The sequence below is a fragment of the Scomber scombrus genome, chromosome 8 (assembly GCF_963691925.1).
Source record: "Scomber scombrus chromosome 8, fScoSco1.1, whole genome shotgun sequence".
Taxonomy (NCBI): Eukaryota; Metazoa; Chordata; class Actinopteri; order Scombriformes; family Scombridae; genus Scomber; species Scomber scombrus.
The window spans coordinates 13,168,483-13,189,827 of NC_084977.1; the positions used below are offsets into that span (position 1 = coordinate 13,168,483).

At 39.9% G+C, this 21,345-nt stretch overlaps 1 protein-coding gene across 1 annotated transcript in view; it reads right to left on the reverse strand.

The window, feature by feature from the left end:
* LOC133984789 (zinc finger protein GLIS1) overlaps positions 1–19,745 on the reverse strand; it is a 72,628-nt gene extending 52,883 nt beyond the window's left edge. Inside the window, exons 1-2 of the mRNA XM_062424263.1 lie at positions 19,586–19,745; positions 18,872–19,201 (exon numbers count right to left, since the gene is read on the reverse strand). Coding sequence (XP_062280247.1) covers positions 18,872–19,201; positions 19,586–19,745 — 490 coding nt within the window. The remainder of the gene's footprint in view (positions 1–18,871; positions 19,202–19,585) is intronic.
* Positions 19,746–21,345: the final 1,600 nt, after the last annotated feature.

Sequence of the window (21,345 nt, forward strand, 5' to 3'; positions counted from 1 at the left end):
TACTGACTTGATATACCAGCAGACCGACAAGACATGATGCACTTGGCTGGAAGACATGACAGGAACACCTGGCCCGGTGACAGACACCTTTATGGGACTGGTGGACAACACGGTTGCGGAACCAGGCCAAGCCTCGGCATGGGATCAGGAGGTGCTTCAAAGCCAGACAAGAGGCTGCTCTGTTTGGGGAGGCCGCAGTAAATACTGGCAGAGTGATGTAGCTGGTGCAGAGTTTTGGGACTTTCGACCATTCAAAGCACCACACCCTCACAGAAAGTGTCAAAGGTGCGGCTGGTTCACTTCTCAACAGAATCAAGTTCTTTCCTGCAAGTAACTGAGCTTAAAGTGTTATGATGTGTTTTTTTATCAGTGTTTATTTGATAGGTTTAGGTTTAGATCCTAAATCTCTGTGCGTGTATGCGTTACTTTGAGTGCTTGTGTTTTTGTCTGTGTGTGCTGCATTCACTCATAAGAATAACCAATGTATATAAATCTGCTGTAAAAAGTATACATGGGGATTTAGTACAGAAGCTGCGTTTGCTGCTTCTGAACAATAGGCCTCAGTTTGTCCGTGTGCCCGCTCAAGTCATATCCAAACACAGCAGACATCCCTCTGAAACTGAAGTGAAATCAAATCTATTTGTCAAACATCAGCATGGCCTCTGTTTGTCAAAATTACTATTACTGGCATAATAAATCTGTGCTGTTTATAATGGCTGGGTGTTAAAAAAAATAACTTTTGTTAAACAGAGGCCATTTGTGAGGGTGGTTTTGTTCACATACACAAATGAAAGAGACTCATGATAGCTTAATTTTATTTCTCATGTTTTTTAATGCAAATGGGATAAAGAAATAGGTATGAGCTAAATACCTGCTAAAAGTGAGCATTCTTTGTTTCTTCATATCATGACAGCAAAAGTCTGGTTGCACTAGAGGAAAAAGTCAAGGAAACATCCAATTCATTAGGATTCATTTCTCTGGGCAGCCTCAATATCTATCCTAATTTTCATGGAAATCCATCCAATAGTTGTTGAAATATAGTTCGGACTGTGGTTTGGAAAGTGGTGGACTGATCAATTGACTGACTGACAGACAATCCTAATCCCTAAATCCATGCCAGCACCATGACTGAAAATAGACACAAAAAGGCTGCACCAAGCCACAAGGTCAGCGGAAAAAGATTCACTTAATTTCCTTACAAGTGATCTTAGATTTAGATTTTTTCCCCCCTGAGCAGTCAGATTCTAGTCAGTCTTGCTGCAGCTCCCATTAATAAAGCGTTGTTAGCCAAGCTCGTTCCTGCACCAGCGGCCTGCTCATTTTGGTCTGAGAGGCTGTCGGTACAAAACTCACAATACTCCTTCAGTCCTCTTCAGCCAGCACCCAATATTTACAAGCAAACCCAAATCTGTGAGAGAATTCGATTGAACACAGATGGCAGGAAATTCCTCTGAAATGACATTGGCCAAACTCAACCACAGAACATGAGAGTATCTCCATGTCGCAGATGCACCGAGGCCCATCTGACAGATACTCTCTCTTCTTCTCGCCCAGCACCGCCTCCTGCCATCAATTATAATTTGACAAGAGCAGAGATTTATATGACTTCTGTAAAACAAGTGATCAATTTGCAGCAATTACTGTATATTTTTTAATGGTTTAGGGGCAGTGGTGGGAGAGAAATAAATGAATAGTTAGGAAAACGTCTGGAGGAAAATTCCCTTGATGGTCGGTGGTCCAACTGAGAGGCTGAATTTAAGTGTTGGTAATTAAATCACATTTGAATGAGGAAACATTTGAAAATGATTATTTTGTTACCTACACACAGTGCACATAACCTTCTGTTATTCTCAGAGGGGATGCTAGTTGTTTAAAACAAGGGCCAAACCAGATGTTTTGTGAACCAAAAGAGGAATCCAATTTCACTTCCTACTTCTTTGTTACTTTTTGTTGTTTTAGTGAAGGAAGAATAATGGAATGTTACTTTGTGAAAAGGATATGTTCAAAGCATGCATAGTAATTGCTTTGGCTTTGGAAGTTTCCGGTTTAAATTGAATCCAATGCTTCTCCATAGTGTCCACAATGAATACTGGCTAGTCAGGGTAATTAGGGGTTAACTCAGCCCCAAAATACATCTCTTTGAGGAAAATGACTTCTTCAAAAGTCCAGTTTGCTTTGACAGCGGAGGCAGAGAGGGGAAGCTGCTATTTTGATTAGATTATTGGTGTTGTTTCATGTTGCCGGTGGTTTCTAAACCTGCAGAAAGGAAGCTGATCTGCGCAAACAGAAGGGACTAAATCTGTCTGCAAACCCTCAGAACAAATGTTAGATTACAACAAAGGACACATGACACATGGAACAAGTACTCCACAACAATGGCCACTATAACAACCATTATCTAATGATGCACTTTTGAAAAAATGTGTTGTTTTTACAGTTTGGTTGTGAAGTGAAATAACTTGTTGAAAACATGGTTTATGATGTTGAAGAATATTTATTTGTTGTGGACTCCTCTTAGCAGAATGTTTTTTATTCTGTGACTGATTTGAACCAATAGTCAGCAGTCAACATCTGCCACTAAAGGGCATTAAGTTGCCTGAAAAATGACCAAAATGCAGACTGAAGAGGGACCTCCTCACGCACTCAGAGGGCAGCACAGTATTGGGGTTTTCATACATATACAGAATAAATAAGAGAGGGCCCCAGGTTTTCCACTGAGCAAACCTGTGTTGAGTTTCAAACCACACATACCCAAGGAAGTCAGCAATACCATTCTTTTATTGTGTGGGGAGTCCTCATTCACCAAAGGCTTTTGCAGTGGTGACCCCCCACCCCATACCACCCACAACCGCACACTCACAAACACAGATCACACATACAGTAGAGACAAGAACACGCACTGTAGGTAATTTGAGATGGACAGTCCAATAGACATTATACATCACTTCACATCAAACAGTTTCATAATGCTGCTGTGATGAGGATGAGGAGGAGGGAGGCCTGCAGTTCATAGTCCATCCCTCATCCTTCTACAACCTCAGAAAGAGCACACTGCTGGCCAATGCTTGAGAAGTGATGGCATGACTCCTGAGCCCCCGCAGTTACAGGGACTAAGGCACAGTGGGGCCTGTAAAAACCCCAAAATGGTACCAAATGACACCTATGGAAACACATACAATCTTGTGCGGTGGGAGGTCAATATATAGCTATTTACACAGACAGCAGCCCTGTGTGTTGGAACAGACAGGGCCACCATCAAAGAGCTTTATGAGCAAATATATTCTCACAGTGCAAGCATTTTAGATGTCCAGGCATTAAAGCCCTCCTGTGTTTTCCCTTCTCTTGTTTAATGGCTGTAATAAGATTCCTTTTATTATGATTTCTGCTCTTGCTGCGTCCCTTCACCCCGTGAGTCAGCCGAGGGTTACGGCCAGTGTGAGACATGAGTTTTGTCTCAGTAGTGAAACTATTTCGAAGTTGGAGCTTGTCACTCTGTTTGACTGTGGGTAAGGTCAAACACCCCACAGAAACAATAACAGTGCAAAGAGATCGGTATTTTTAAGATTTGGTGCTTTAATAAACACACAGTTTTACAGTGTATCCTGACAAAGGCAGGACAAAAGTCAAGAGACCATAGGTGTTGCTTTCAACAGAACATTAGACTTATCATGTATCACCTATAGGCCAAGAATGTCATCTAAGGTGAGCTTGTATTGAAAATAATTGATTCCTACAGACTGCACTGTATATGTCATAGTGGGTTGTTTCTTTTTTACAAATAAAAACTACAAAACTACAAAATATCTCCATAGAATTCATATACATCAAAGTGAAAACAGACAACTTTTCAACTCCCTCCTTCACACTGTGAAAAAGACAACCGGATCGTTTTCACCACTTTGGAAATCAGAGAGAAGAAAGAAGCATGTTCACTGACGAGCTAAATTGAAATTGTCACAATTTTATTTTGAATTTGGGAACAGGCAAAAGCTATTGCAATGATATGGTCTGAATATAGTTTGAGTAATGTTATTGTTTCACACAAACAAGTAACTGCAGCAGGGGCTGGTGTCAGAGTAGAGGAAGAAGAAATGTTCAAAGAAAACTGGAAAAAAAGAGTTTTTTCTATCCATTTAGTCTATGATGGAGAAATGAAAGTAAATATAAATTCTTCAGTATGTATTGAGAAAAGCATGTTTCTGTTTTTACAAATGAAAGAAACTGCACAATGGAAACGGTAATAACACATTTCTGTCCCTTGATTTTCATATGAACAACTTCATTAGCCTGACTGGATAATGATCCCATAGGACTGATAGCTTAGCTGACTGATATCTAGAGTGCTTTCTATCTGATAGCTGCTGTAGCTAACAGTAATGGGAAGAAAGCAGCCTAGAAATCAGGTTTATTGAGGTAGTATACTCATACAGAATTGCATAATTTAAGCAATAATATAAGCACATAATTGAATTTTTAAAATTTTGGGGTTTACCACAGCTGGTCAGACATTCATTGTGACAGAAGTTTTAGACACTTTTTAAAACATTGTGATGAATTAATAATTGGTACATTAAGCAATAATAATTGTTGATAATAATAATTGCTGTCCATATCAATCAATAATGCCTGCATTCAAATTATACGGACATGAATGCATTGCATCTATACAGATTAAGTACATCATGTTTTATTATACATAACCATGCATACTTACTATATAGTCAACCTACAGTATTCTGTTAATGCAAATGTCTTCATTTACTCAGACTTACAGGGAGAAAAACTTCATGCAGAAATCAATCAAACAGGAGCAGGAATATGAATATACCCAGAACCTTTGTGTTGTGAAGACACACTAATAACAGTACTATGCAAATGTGCATTGGGCGGGTGGGTTGCAACAGCAAATACCAGGACCAAACACAGATGACTCTGAGTACTGGATTGATTTTATGTCAACCTGAATGTGATAAACCCAAAAAGGAAAAGTGAGGGTGGATGGCTAAACTGATTTTTGGTTGTGAAAAGGAGCTTAATCAGACGATGAACAAGCAGAAATAAAGAAATCATTCTTCATTTGGATCACTTAGCCTTTGCTATGTGTGTTGTTTGGCTGCTCTTGGCCAAAGAGTGTAAGGGCTGAATAAAGTGTCAAGACTTTCACATAAGCTGGCATTCATTGTGAAGCTCTTTTACGAACCATAAAAAATATTCGTTTCGCCCCTGACCTGTTTTCCAATATAGTCTCCAAACCCATAAAAGGGTTTGCTTTTCATTTATTTTTATTTGAAGAACTTTGAAATGCAAATGTTTGTTTCCTTGCATGTAAAAATTGAGAGAAGCCATCTTAAAAGAGAAATTTGATGTGAAATGTGAATTCTGGCCATTTTACATCATCCCTAACATAAACATGCGGGTTCTCAGTGCAAGTCTTTTTGTGCTGTTAAATGAGTGTACTTTGGCAGGCTGCAGTGTACATATACTGATGCTTTGCCTCTCTCGCTGGACTCCCTTCATGGCTCAGAGCTCTTGAGGCTTGTAGAAGACTGGCATCGTTACAGTGGCCTAGATTGGCCATATTTTCGTGTCAAATGACAGGTCTGGCCCTGTAAAAGTGGGTGCTGTGGTAAACTGGGCATTTACATTTATGACAAAAGCTATCAAGGACACAGATAACAAGTACTGTTGACTTTTGCTGAATTGTGGTTTTAGGGGCTATACATTAAATATTTCACTGCCTGTGGCTTTTTCCAGGCAGATGAAAGTGCATCCTTGCTAAGTCTCTTTTTTAAAAATGTATCCAATGCCGTTTATATTTGTTCTTGAACTTCCAATTTTTTTTTTGTAGTTGGAACAAAATGCAGCATTCTTTAGAACAATAATGACTGTGTTATTGCAAAAATTGTGGAAGATTTATTGTTCCCAGTGTATCAAATCATTTTCAAACATTTATAAAATAGCAACAAAAAAAACCATACTGGCAATTTATGCTGGGCACCGCTACTACACTGCCATTTATGTGCGATCAGATATGAGTACCAATATATTCAAAGAATGACAACGACACACAAAATTATTCATCACTTACAACAACTGCTGCTGTTGAAACCCTTTCAGAAACTATTATATAAAAATGATATAAAAATGATTACTATAAAAAATATAGCTGAACTTCACAATATATTCTGCATCCATGTTGCTCTAAATAAGACATACTCGGAAAATTCTAACATTTCTCAAAGTTACAGCAGAAGTAGTGATGTTTTATTCAACAGGTCAGGCATGCCAACTTCTCTATGCACAAAGTCTGACCCCGTGCCTGAGCCTGGTGAAAGACCTGAACCTCATGGTGTTTGTTTGAAGTCCAGAAAAAATGTGGCTGAGCCCACATAAACAGTGACAGTGTACGAGAAGACGACGCACAGGCATGTCTGATACGTTTAGGCAGTACTATTGTGATAAAGTGCAATGGTAAATGGGCCTTTTTGGAAACACAGGCAGTGAGACAGGTTTAGAGTGACTGAGATTGAGAATGACACCACTGAAACTTGAAACTGGACGCAAAGGCCTTCTTTTATCACTTTTACCTGCGTCGTGGGCAAAATGTATTTGTTTTGCTTTACCAGTTCAGTTGGTTGGCAGGAGACAGTGTGATGACATAAGGTTACTACTAAAGCAGCAACCAATCGCAAAATCCTTCAATTCAATCCAGACATTCAAAGTCTTGGCTATTATGGTTATGGTTCTCAACATGAATTGTTACGTGCTGATTTTGGGGATTTATTTTCACAATAAATATTAATCATGGTTTGAGTGTTACAAATGCTAACAGGGAGAAAAGAAAACATGTCAATTTGTTGTTCACGTCTCATTATTTAAAATGCTGCAGGTTTTCACAATTCAGCACGGCAACGTTTATTTATGCAGTTTGTTTACAGCTCAGAGAACAAAGCACATCTCCTGAAAGATATAATCAAGAATTAAACTATAAAACTCTCCCCAACCACTTCAGTATTACTATGCTTGTGTACACTAAGCATGTCCTGTATCATCTTACCAACAAATCCTGAAATGCTTATAACACAGTAGGCCTGTGTGTTCCTCTACAGAACAGCAAACACACTGTCAAACTCCATGGAGCGCTGCCGAACGCACCAGGCTGTGTAATGCTGTTGAACAAGCAGCAGGTATTTGTTAGTTAATCATCGTTTGAATTAAGCTAGGAGGCTGAGGTTGTATTCAGGAGCAGCAGGCCTGTTTTGACTAAGCCATCTCAGCAAGGGCCCGGTCATGGAGGCTCCCAGCATTTGTAAAAGATTAGTGGCCTAGTCCTGATGTACTGAGCTCAGGTCAAGCAGAGTGCAGGGCTCGGACGCGAGGCGAGTTTCACCATATCTCTCCCATCTGCAGCTCTCACACAGCATATCTACTAGTCCGGGTACATGAGACACACTGAATAATGTGATTAAAGGTGTTGGAGCGAGGTTTGGAGTTCGCTGAAGGGAAGTTGTTCCTTCAGGAAACAGCATTACCCTGTTTGACAGACACTAAGGTAATGCTAGGGAGGCACATACAGTATCAGCAGTGTAGTAATAAGCAAATCAAGATTTCACAGTATATGCTAAAATGTTGTACTCTGCGAGCCATCTGTGCACAATTGTATGCTTCGTGTGTCATGTTTTGGTCAGTTTCTATTGCATGGGGAGTGTACTGTCAGATGTGAACACTTCCAGTCAGAGTATCTATGCTGAATAAAGAAATAACAATAGTCCACATGCTCTCAGCATTTCATTAGCCAAAAGACTAAATGAAAACCAACTGTGTGGGAACAATAAAATAATTTGTCAAGGGAGAAGGCTGTAGATAAATTCTGCAAAGCGTTTTCCAATTGGCCGAGGCTCCGGGTCATTGAGCCAAGTGCTCAGCACCTGGCTGTCACGGATCTGACGGTGCCTAATTCATATCAACTTTCAAACACATGCCTATTAGATCACTGTCGATATGAGCTGAAAGTGGCTGATTAGGCTTTTTATCGGTATTAGTCAACATGTGCCGTGAAGAGAGAAATCTTGCTCTCCTTTCTTCACTCCCTCTGCCCATCCACTGAATTTATGACTCAGCTTCAGTGAAGACATACTGGGGAAAAAGCCAGGTACTCATCCTAAATATTCTTGTCAAAAACTCCCAGTGATATATAAGAGACATTTCCTGCCACGGGAATGTTTATTGGTTACTGAAACCGTGTGAACCTAGTCTGTGTGGATCCAACAATCTCAGCGTAGCACTTTTAAGGTGAGTGAAGCTCCTCTTGATGGGTTTTGGCTTCATCTTAAAGGTTGAATGCTGAGCCGGGGGGAAAGGTTGTAAATGTCATTCCGGCTAGGACAGCTACGCACTGGTTCCCATTATGTTCATCTTTCAAGTTCCATTTTTAACATAATCCACCCACCAGAACCATTCATTTATTGGTAAAAAAACAGAAATCTTAAATGTACACACCTACCTAATCACATAAATTATGTGCAAATGCAATGATGTACACACAAAATGAAATACACACAGATGTATCTTACTGTCCCAAAGCATTTAATGACCATAATATGTCATTGCTGATTAATAGGGCTGTTAAAAATAAATATATGTTGCTCAGAATTTATTTTGCCAGAAACTGAGATTTCTTACTTAAAAAAAAAAAAAAAAAGGTTGCGTGTCCCGTTTTGGAAACATGCAACAAGTGACTGACCGGTATTGCAACACATTTCATCTTCGAGCCAAAAAAGCTAAAAACAATAACATTTTGCACTGCAATGTATTAACCTCTTCACTAGACTTTTGTGTCGAAAATCTGCTCTAATTAGCTAGATTATTTGTTCTATTGCAAAAACCAAAACTTTTATTAAGTTTTCATGCCCAGAGTTCAAGAACGAGTCGATCTTGTCCTCCACTTTGCCCCAAACATCAGTATTTACACATACACTGGCACACAAACACTGTTCAATCTGCTCCCTACTAAAACTGCCATCAACGAGCCCCATAACAGATCCTAAGTGTCCAACATGATGTTTGTGTTAAGCAGTGTATTATAGAAGCTGACTTCTGGGTCTTCAGGGGAATGTTAAGCATGTTAATGAAGAGAGCATACTGAGGCTATTACTCAGTGTAATGTGGATCCATTTAACACACTTATTGCACAGCCCATATGAGCCTCGGTTCAAATAGTGAAAGGGGGTCCTACATTTTATCTTGGCAACTGTAAATCAGAGAAGAACAGAGGGGATTGTCCTCAACAAAACAACTTGCAGCTGAATTATTTCCTCATTTAGAATTACAGGACAACAGAATAAAAACCACACAGCCTTCTTCCAAATGCAATTTGATGTCGAAAATATAAAGCAGACAGATACTACTGGAGCCCGGAGATAACAAATTTCTCTTTCCAGTGGAAACTTCTGGCCAGAGCAAGCAGCTCATCTGTGAGATGCAGTTTTCAGTTCCAGAGAGTGAAATTAAGCCGACATCTCTGGTAGGGAGCGACATCAGTACAGTAACTACAAAGCCAAAGTCATCTTAGATTCCTTCAACTCCCTGTTTGGCAACCATGCTGCCGAAGTCCATTTAACACTGACAAAGACACTGACATGTGTGACACATGGAAGAGAATTAATAAACAATCCAGGGTTTAGCTGAGAAAATGAACGGGGAATCATCAATGGTCACTCTTCCTATTCTGTCAAAGCACATTGACTCAGCCGCCATCTGTCTGTGCTTGTAGTTAGACAGCTACCAGGTGTTAGGGTGTGCGTCTATCATGAAGGTAAAATAAATTTACTTTCAACAACACTTCACTGAAATAACACAAGTAAAAAAGTGTAATTTACTTATTCACTGTACCAGTTTGACATTGGCAGTTCTCATACAGAAAATATTCCCACACAATGAAAAAAGAAAAACGCATGCACTTCACAGCATCACATCATGGGAAATTGCATCTTCTTATCACATATGCCATCTCCTTGCTCTGATATTAGCCCACTGAAAAAACAGCCTTCCCTTTCAAATATAATTGTCTGTAAAAAGTCTGTAAAAATAACCCTAAGCATTACAGATCATAGTGCTGGCATGGACTCTTGAAACTTTATTAACATCCAGAGTCTGGGCTGGCGAGGCTCCCAGCTCCCTACAACTTGGACATACAAGCATTAACCTGAACAGGGCACCCCAAAATCCTCCACTTCCTCACATCATGCAGCACCGTGCTGTTGAGATTTCTAGACAGGGACCAAAAAAGAAACATTTTGACAAAACACTACCTGTGCTACAGCACTGCCTGTGAGCTGATGCTGGATGAACATGATGATATCACTCTCTGCACTGTACCTTAGAAGACCAGACCTCTAGCAATACATAAACTATAATACATTATGACTCAAACATTTTCTTGCCAGTGCTTTAAAATATATTCTTGAAAGAATAATGCAAGAGATATTGACTCTGTGTGATGAAACTTGGCTCTCTATCTGGGATAATAATGCTTACAGATCTGTATCTCCCAAGATGTAGTGCACAATATCTGAGTCCAAATCAGCAGAGTACAGAAGTGCAAGTAGTCACGCTCAAGGTTTATGATTGATGTCAACCCAAAGACAAGCAAGTAACCTTTATTCTGTCTCTTGCTTTAACGTACTTATTAGTCCTGGTAAGCAAGTTAATTCAGCGCAGGGGCTGGATTGCATTGCACATGACGAATTAGTAATTCTTCCACAACGCTGTGCTCCTATTAACGAGCACTAATAAACTATATAAACTGCACTATTAGACTTTATAATGTCTTTCATAGTCCTCTGGGGCAGCGCCAGCCAATGGTGCGGTGAGCTGACTGGGCACTGCCCCATGGCAGCTTCCTGGCAGAGACGGAGAGAGAACAAGAGAGAGGATAAAACTCAAGCTTTTTGGCTGCTTTCTCCTCCGCTCTAATGAAGGCATTAAAACAGCCTCAGCTCGCATCATGTTTGCCCATTTGTTTTTGCCCACTCGGTTGAAGCCAGTCTTTGATTGGCTTGCTGATTAATCTCCGCCATGACCAGCCTTGTAAAAAGGGTCATTTCAGTCACTATTTAAACATGTTGAGCACTCAGATTTGAAACTACTACCGTAGCAGATTTAAATGGTGACCTGTTCACAAAGCTCTGATGCACTCTTAGCAACAAAAACATGTTGTGAATGTTACTCACATCTTGCATAGCTAAGTTATTATAAACTGCTGATAGTAGAATACTCCTCGGTGGAAAAGATGAAGAAGGAGCCACCTCACGATTGACTCAGATGACCAAAATTGCCCTTTCACAATCACGCAATCTGTGCTCTTGCTGCCTATTTAGAGTCCCGATGGCCACATCTCTGTACTGCCACCTCTGTCTCTCTGTCTCTCTCTCTCTGTCTCTCATTCCAGCTGACAGCTGCGAGTGCCCAGTCAGCTCTCGGCCCTGCTCTGGCAGAGGAAGCAAAACGGCGGACGGCAGTCTTAACTCACAGTCAGAGTGGAGCGGATTTTTCTTTGATGAAACACAGCAGCGTCGAGCCAAGAACAGCAAGTGGCACAGCCGAGATGTAAATCAAAAACCCACCCGTGTGCTAAGTCATACACAGAGGTCTGCGAGAGGAGTCGCTGCTGTCTGAAAATGCATGAGTAATACAGACTCTATAGACATGCGGTCAGCTGTGGCATGCCTGTCCAAAGGAACAGAGACAGAAGTAGAGAAGTCTCTTTATCTTTGCTACAAATAGTTAAGAAGTAAAACAAATCTGGCCTAATTCACAGGACCTGGCAGCTCAATCCCCTCATCAGTGAAAATGCAGTGTGTGAAACTTTAAGTGCTTCTCAAGGCAAGGTTTGGGCTAAAAATAAATTTTTATGATGACATATCTGAGCCAACTTTTCTTGATTAAACTGAGGCCCGGAGCACATTTCTTCTGGTATTCCAGAGATATTTCGACACTTACTCAAACCAGATCATATTTTTGCTGTGTGACTGTTTGGATTCATTGGCAGAATGCACAGGCTCTCGAAAGTCAGAATGCCTTTGGTTACAGAGAGATGCCATAGTCATACCACACTGGTCACATAAGAATGAGAACATTTGACCTAACTGACACTGACAATGGAGAAGAAAAAGGATTGCAGAGAGGCACCAGTGCCTAAATTCTTAAGTTGTTTGTAGATTTGTACAGGCACATGTTCATTTTGCAACTTCAGAGGATACTCAAGCAGAACAATTCATAACCTCCCGTAAATCTCTCTTTCTCTCTCTTTGAATCCAACCTTAACTGAAGTTGGTGCAACACTCTTCTCTTCCTCTGCCACTTATCTCCTGTTTCCACACACGTCATGTGTATTCATGGCCAAGTTTGATTGAGGTGATTCAGCCAACCAGATGCCAGACCAGGGGTGTTCTCTCACTCTCCCTCTCTAGTGGCTGTGACTCAGGAAGCGCTCTCATTCCATTACCCAGCATTTGCTCCTCAACTTCTCAGCCAGACGGAGGTTTACGGGAATACCGCTGCAGAATCATCACCGGGCTTCAGCTTTATGAATCAATGGAACATGCTGCAAACATTACACCCTGCAACACCCTTCCCAGGCAGCACCCTCGCATTTGCCCATAATTCACTGCTGAGCTCATACTAGACGAAAAGACGTGGGCTGAGGCTCTCTCCTTGGCTCATGGGAATTTACTGACTGGTGAGAAACCTCCTGAATGTTACTACCACTGCACGACATTGATGTACATAAACATGCCAGTTACACATGATTTAGAGGCAAAAATGCAGAAAGAGAGAATGTCTGGCTGTTAGCTAGTTAGTGGGCTCCTGTTGACAAATGTTATATAAAACATAGCTGAGTGCAAATTGACATGCGATACCAAAAACATATATGGAACATTTTCACTATCTGGTGGAGAAAAAGAAGTTCTTGGTCAACCTCAACAGTCAAAATAAGTATACTACAAGTTCAATAAAAGGTTGAATCTCTTTCAGCGGCAATAACAGCAAAGATTTTCCTCTGAGGGTTGATCAGTGTTTCACAACATCTGGGAGGACAGCTGCTTTAACCTGGCCTTGCCTTGACTGACAGTGGTGTTGATATTCTCCATTACTCTGTCAAACTTTAACCGCACTTAATAAAGCGAAATTTTGGTACTCACGTTGACATATTCTCTTTTCCACAGAGAACAGATTCTCATTTGCAGGAACAGGAAGGATTCACTGTCTTCGTCAGAGACAATTCAGCAAGGAAAAGCTTATATTTTAGCTTTATGAGCATTTAAAGGATCCAGCAGATTTTTCTCACGCACAGCCTAATGTGTCTTACATCTACACTTCAACAATATAAAATAAACAATACAATGCCATATTGTATACTACAGTATAAACTGTATACACATGTCAACATATTCAACAGATAAGAAAAAGTTTTAACGTTTATTGGGGACCTATTATGCTCATTTCTAGCTCTATATTTTTATTCTGGGACTGTACTGGATTAGCTTTGCATGACTGACAGTTCAAAAAAACTCCTCATTTGTCTTATACTGGCCCTTTATGCAACCCCTCTGTTCAGTCTCTGTCTGTAACAGGCAGTTTTAGCTGCTGTCTCTTTAAGGCCCCCCTTCCTGATGAGCCCACTCTGTTTGGATTGGCCATCTTTCCAGAAGCCAGAGGAGGGGCAACCATGTCAGAATTGTGTTAAGTTACCACCGATGCAAACCCAATATGGAGATATATGGAGCTGTTTGTTCAGCTGATCAGTTAGAAATAATGCAGGGAGGAATAGTACAAGCTAAAAGAACTACAGTGACGACAAAGTTTATAGAAGATTAACAGATGACCAACTTATCTCCAACACGTAAACAACTTCTTTGACTTTACCATGCTCTGTAATGGAAAAACACTCACAGCGTGCCAGCTCGACTCGAGTCATGGCTCGGTGTGACTACCACCAATAAATGGAAAAACACCAATGTTAGCAGAACAGAGCAGTAAACCCATGTGCTGTTCATGGAGTGGATGACCATATAAAGAAATCCATCATGAGAAAACCTCTGCTCAGGCTGTCACTTGAAAAAAGCTTTGGAAACCGAGAATTGAGAGCAGGGATCAATTCTACCTACATTTACGTCTTTATTTAACACTTTGGCCACATTTTATATGAACATCTGACACTGTAATATAATATGTAAAGATGACTGAAAATAAGGAAAAGCAGAAAAAAAGATCCCCTTTAAATGTGGCACTAAATAAAAATGTTTAACTCATTTATGTGGAGTTACATTTAGGAAGCCTATAACTGATGTCATGATTAGAGTTTCAAAAATCTTCCTTGAGGATTTTGAGGTAAAAAAAAAAAAGACACCTTGACTTTCACTGCTTAATTTCAATTATCAATTCAGTAACCAGACAATGACACCATAGCAAATTACTCATTCAGTAGTCATCCAGTGGCACATCATCATTCTTTTACTGATTCCACAGACCCATGATCTGCAAAGGTCAGCAACACTAACCTGCCAATGAAGAGCAAACGGTTAAAACTATAAATGTTCATCATTTGCACGACTGATTTAAATTGTGGTCAAAACTCAAACTTAAATATCTCTGCTGCAACACTTGCCTAGCCACAATCTCTTTGGTCTTTTTTACATCAAGCAACAAGATAAAACACACAACCACTTCTCCACCACGTAAAAGACTTTTCAGTCACTGATTCATATAGACCAACTGTCACATCCTTGATTCTGTTTGATAGATAAAACAGTGACACCAGCCAAACCCAACATGAATAATATGATCCATGCATACATCAAAACCAAACGTATAGCAATTATAAACCTGAATTACAGGGCAATTTAAGTTTTTCAAAACCCCTCGAAACAGCTGAAGAAACATTTTCCCAGAATATAGCTATATAAACATTTTATGTGACACAAATCTGAAGATTTACTTAAGGTCCTTGGACAACTAACCAAACAGATAATTTAAGTATGAACACCAGTTCCTGTGTAGGTTAGGCTGAGCGCCATTTTTTTGACGACTTAGTAATAATTTATATTATTATAACGTGAATGGATGTCAAGTAATCTCCTTTATCAGACATTTTATATGAAAAAAATGTATTACTGGGCTTTCAAAGATCAAGTAATGATCATTTCTATATATTGCCAATTGCTCACTCTTATCTCTCTTCAACTAATCATTTTAATCATGAATTAATATGTCAGTTATATTATATATATTAATCAATTAATAGCTAAATGTACAAAATGCACAAAAAATATGAAAAATTGCCCATCACAATTTCTCAGAGCCCACAATGTCATCCTTATTGAAGACATTAAGTTTATGATTATATAAAACAGAGAAGAGCAGAAAATTATCACAATGGAAGCGTGTAAACTATGTGTCGAATTTTGTCTTGAAAAATGTTTAATTGTCAATTATTAAATTATTTGTTGATTATTTTTCTGTCAATCCAAATATCAACCAATCATTTCAGCTGTACTTCCATAAAGAATTATACTAAATAAACCACATTGTTTGATTATAATAATCAACTTTGCTAAATGCACCTACTGTGTTTCTCATGCAACCAATACTATTCACAAGCTACTGGGAAGCTGTTATTAAGTGTTTGACACAGCAGAGGCTCAAAGTGGTGCTGTAATGGGGGGTTGTTTCTCATAACAGCCAGATTATCACCCCGCAGTCTGACGTCTACAAATTCTGCTGGGGAAAACAGAGAAAACTAAGTCAGTTTGAGAGAATTCAACATTGGTGCCAATGCCACTTCACCAGAAAAAAAGTGTGTGTGTGTGCATATATCCATATATGTGTGGGTATGTCAGTGTGTGGCATGTGTGCACAGTGTATGTGTTCAGCATGTATGCTGGCACAGGGTCTGTATGTATTAGAAATGGATGTGGGTGGGTTTGTGTGCTTGCATACAGGTGTGCATACAGCACGTATAAATACCATATGTAGCGGCTTATAGGAAACAAGCTGAGTATGTTGGCAAGAGACGACAAGAAATAGCCATAGAAATGTAAAAAGTTCCAACAATGATCAAAACCAAAAGTCCATTACTCATCTCTTTATGGGCTGAATCAACAGACAGACCTCTGCATTTATCTGAGAGACGGACGGTGTGAGGGACTCCAGCACACTCCTTACTCAAACATATTTCACAAAAAAGCTCACAGACTCGGCAGCATCGTCCCAGCCAGGAGAAACTTTAGCAAGGTATCGAATGATGCTAGAGTACACACTTCATTCAAACCTGATATTCTTTTTCAAGAGAGGTCAAGTGTTTTTCTTTGCAAGCTAAATATTGTCTTTGCTGGTGGGCACTAATATTTATAGCACATTGGACTCGCAGTGCAAGGATGATCTGCCGCTGTTCCACGAAGAGCAACAGTGTACGCAGGGTTTCCAAACCTAAGCATTAGGTGTGACATACGTCTCAGTTAATGCTACACAGAAAAAAATGTACTTCAATTCATGCCGGGAATAGAATGCATGGTTATTGTGCATTCAGGACACCAGGCCTGTAAAATGTAATCCAAGTCTGTGTCGACCTTTACAAAGGAGAAGGAGAGCCTCAACACATGACGGCACTTCAGCTCTGAAATTCACTCCTTCATTAAAAAGGCAGCTTTCACTGTCAATCTCTCACTCTCTCTTACTTGTGTAAGAGAGAGTGAACATGTGTAAACACTAATGGATGCACACACGCTAACATAATTAAAAATTCACTTAGTGTGTGGATTTGCATTTTTTTGGAAGTAACTAACAAATAAGCAGAGCAGTACTGACTGCAAATATCTCATAATACAACCTGGTACGCAACGGCTTCCCTCCTCCACAACAATCCTTACGTGAGCATTAGATGAAACATCAGCCGTGCACAATATTTTATCACTTTAATCTCTGAGTAACTGTTGAAATTTCGTAATCGCAGGGTACATGTTAAAGGTCAGAAATCTCCCGTCTGAGGTAAGTTCTTCCCCCCACTGTCTCACTTCCATCAGGATGAATATTATAGCTTGTGTTTGTTCAGAGATTCCTTTCAGTATAAATCTGAAGTAATGGTTGAGAATGCAGTTTAAACTCCAGCTCTGTCCCCGAATGGGAGTATATGTAACACGATCAGCGTGAAATGAGGCATGATACAAAAGACTGATGAGTCCTGAGATCACATTTATAGTCCAAGCTCACCAAAGGAGACTATATAAAAACATAAAAATGCCTGGAATACTGTGCATATAGGATAGAGACGGCAACATAAGGAGCACACGTTAAACTGACTGAAATCTTTTATTACCAATAACAGTAAAATATAATGTAAAAATATATAACTGCCAGATCATGAATGTGTAATATGTTTTGATATGTGGCTGAATCGGTATGTGCTTAAGGGAGAAGATGTTGGGTTTGCACTCCAAAGGAGGCTGAAAAACAATTTTAATAATTTCAATATCTTGTGGGTTCATGGATTAAAATATCACTCAACTGACTCAGAGAGCCAGAACAAAACAAACAGATATGTACGCCTCAATATTAATCTGCACGACATAATCCACCAAACACATAACACATCTTGCATTCCCACAATTTACGGGAAGAGAGTTCAAAAGCGTTGCGAAGACAATGAGACGATTCATTCTGTTTGGGGATGCTGGGGATGGAGGGCTGAGGGCACAACTGTGTTCCAAGAGAACTCATAAATGCTGAGACACATTCAGCAGACATATGGTTTGTGTTTAGCAAGAAGAAACAAAATCAAATCCGTTGATCCTCTTCTTGCTGCAAGGATGATTGCTAATATAAAAGTCTGTTCCGTCTAATCATAATTTAGGATGGGGCTGTAATTACCTCCGCCCTCTCACAGTAACACTCTGTCTAAACAGGATGGAGCAGACTTCCACAGTCTGTAAACCCAGTTTCCACTCTGGATGCTATCTGTGTGACAGTGTCTATCTCATCTATGTAATTGTTGTTTTAAAGTTTTCACTTTCACTGATGAGAGCCCATGCCAAAGTTGTTTTTTCTTTCTTTTTTTTTTCATATCACTGAGGGATATTTAAATATTAGTTTAAGGACTTATAGCTACCTAATTGTTTGTCAAATTAATGTTCTTAAATTGAGAGCAAAGCCAGAGATAAATAAATAATTAACAAAATATTATTTTAAAGTGTCAAAAGTTGAGGTCGTCAAGTTTTCCACATTTAGTTAAGTGAGTCAGCGTCACACCAATCCCACTTAATGCTGCCATGCCTTCTTAACATCCATAGGAAATTGCACGCTTGCTTGGCAGTTATTGCATATACTGTACATCACTTCTCATGGCCCCTGTGTGCTACAGAGACTTTGATTCTGGTGTTATTTATGAATTGGCTTGCGATCCAAGTGAGCTCTGGGTTTAATTAACAGACCTAATCCACAACTGCAAACAGGGCTCTCAACACAAATACACACAGTACAGCTGCATCAAAGGATGCTCTAGAGGAGTCATATGGAAGCAGCATTACTTTAGATTGAAGCTTTTAACCATCTCAAATAACCTCGAAACTGCTAATTGTTCGAATTAGAGACGCTTACACAGCTGCTGTTTGAGTGAATTTACTTCGTTATTCCCACAATTTATTGTAATCAGGGCGATAACTGGTATTACATTAAATGTTATCACAAAGCAGCAATTTGTCCGTTGTGTTTAGGATACACTCAATTAGCGCATCAACTTTGTTAATCAGCTCTAATTCCAGCTGCGTCAATTAAAGACTTGCGGGCTCTTGCTTACATTTGGACCCACTGGGCCTACCTTGAGCGGGTGGGAGGGAGAAGCAGGAGCGCTGGGCTTTGGCTGACAGATGCGCTTTTTCCTCCGACGCGCTGAGTCGCTTCGGGCTGGCGCAGTTCATGTGAGTCGCTGTGTCATGAGGACTCCGGCAAATCTGAGATCCGAAACCACTGCTCCCGGCGCGCCGAGCACAGATGTCTGCCTTGCTGCCGTACACGGAGAGAGACAAGCCGGCGGTGAAGTCTGTGAAAGTTGGGGTCTGACAGTGGCTGACCATCCCGAACAGCGCTGAGGAGTTCTGCATTGATATCACGGCTTTCCCATTCAGTGTGCAGCCGCTGCTCGTATTACCTACGCACATGAGAAGAAAAATGAATAAATCACCACAAAGTCAGCCTCCCGCTGGTCCGTGTGCCAAATTGCGCAAACATGGATTCATTAAAAAAGAGGGAGAGAGGGAGAGAGAGAAGCAGGAAGAATCAACACGCTGTACAACCCTTATTGATTGGTAACACCTACCTGATCCAGTTAGCCTATAAGGAGCAGTAAAGGTTTGATTGCGCACAGCAGCATGTTTATCAAACTGGAGGGGGAAAATTCTGCAAGCCTGATCGATATCATCCTCTCAGAGAGGATCAGTCATCAGCATCCTATGCGCCTCTCTCTCTCTCTCTCTCTCACTCTCTCTCTCTCTCTCTCACTCTCTCTCTCTCTCTCTCTCTCTCTGATTGACACCCGATAGCTCCAGTTCACTGCAGGGTTCAGGAGCACCAATGAAGACTCTGTCCGTGTTTCTGTGGGAGGATGAGATTTGGATGAAGACGACTGTGTTTGTAATTCTGTGCTTGGGTGTGAAGTTTACGTGATAATGCACGTATGCCACGATCTTGATCATCTGTCCAAGCTCGACATATAAAATGTAATCCAGGTCTACAACACGAGTGTTTTCCAGATGATCAGATCGATCATGTGCGTGGAAACTAGACAATAGTCTGGGACAGCCACAGTCATGTTATCAAGTAACACGTCAGTTCTGCTGCAAAGCCTGTTTAGGAAAAAATAATAAGAGTAATTAACGCAAATAATCGCAGGTCATTTCGGACTTTCAGATAGGCTACATATAAGCTATTGCAATGTTTACCAGTTAATAGCCTATAGATGGACAAATTAAATACAGACTGGAAAAAGTGCCAAAGGAATTATCACACAACTAAGAAATATAACTTGATTTAAGCTAATGATTGGATATTATCCCTCATCAGCGAATTAAATGTTATATTAATGTTATTATCAACTGATAGGCATTTTGTTCAACATTTGTTTTTTATTTGGTTTTTTTATGTTTGTTTTCATGAACTTTCTCTTTCTCTCTTTCTATAAATGATTATTTGGGGTTCAGGGTTTTTTGTTTAATTAGGCAACGTTTACTTTTCAAAAGTCAAGGAGAAATATCTGCTGCCAATTAATCAAAATGATCACACGGAAGTCTTAAGAGGACAAACGTGTAGTATCTCTTAGGAACAGATGAAAGTTTTGGATTTCATTTAGGAAAGTAGACCATTTCTAAAAATAGAGAATCATCCTCCAAGTTTTCTCAACTTTCGCGTTAAATGGTTCCTTCCTAAAATCAACCCAGCGTTGAGGGAACTTCTCCTTATCCACGGCAGCATTTTTTAGTAACGCTATTCTACAGCGCCATCCAGTGGCTTTATTTTAAAGGAGAAACCCCTTCACTGAAAACACAATACTGTCAGTGATACTAAACAAAGGTTATTACTGTACAAATACAAGGCAGGTGGGACAAGCTGTTGTGTGAAGTTTTGTATAATATGGAGGATTAACTGGGTGTGTTTGTTCTTTCTGTGCGTTTAATCTAAGATGTAGGCGGTAAAATGCGGAAATGCGCGAATGGAATAAAGGATTGATGCTGCCTTTTGGTGCTGTTGGAAATATGAACACGTCAACAAAACATCACAAACGAAATTGAGTTATTGATTAATAAGGGGAATATTATATTGTTTTGCATACATTTTCGATAAAGGAGTCTAGCAACCCTGTGCAGTATATCTCATTTATTTCACCCCTCTTCATTCTGCAGCACGACACATCTGACCTGAACGATTTTTAAATCAAAGTGACAACAACTAAGTCTACATTAGAAGGGATCCTGGGTTTAAATATGACCTTTGGTACCTTACCATTTGGTATAAAAACACAGACCTGACCTGATAGATATGGACAAATCAAGTTTATATGGGATAGAAGAAGCAGACTATATAGTTTAGGTGTGAGAAAATCATGGTGATGCCACTTACAAGTCTGTATAGGCATTTCCATGAGGCTACAACACACACACACACACACACACACAGTGATATGCAATAACAGCCTGTAAGGGAACTTTTTATATAGTTTGTCTATTCTTTACATACAGCCAAAACAAACAACCAAAAACAATTTTTATATCACCCACATCTTTAACATTCTAGTCATTA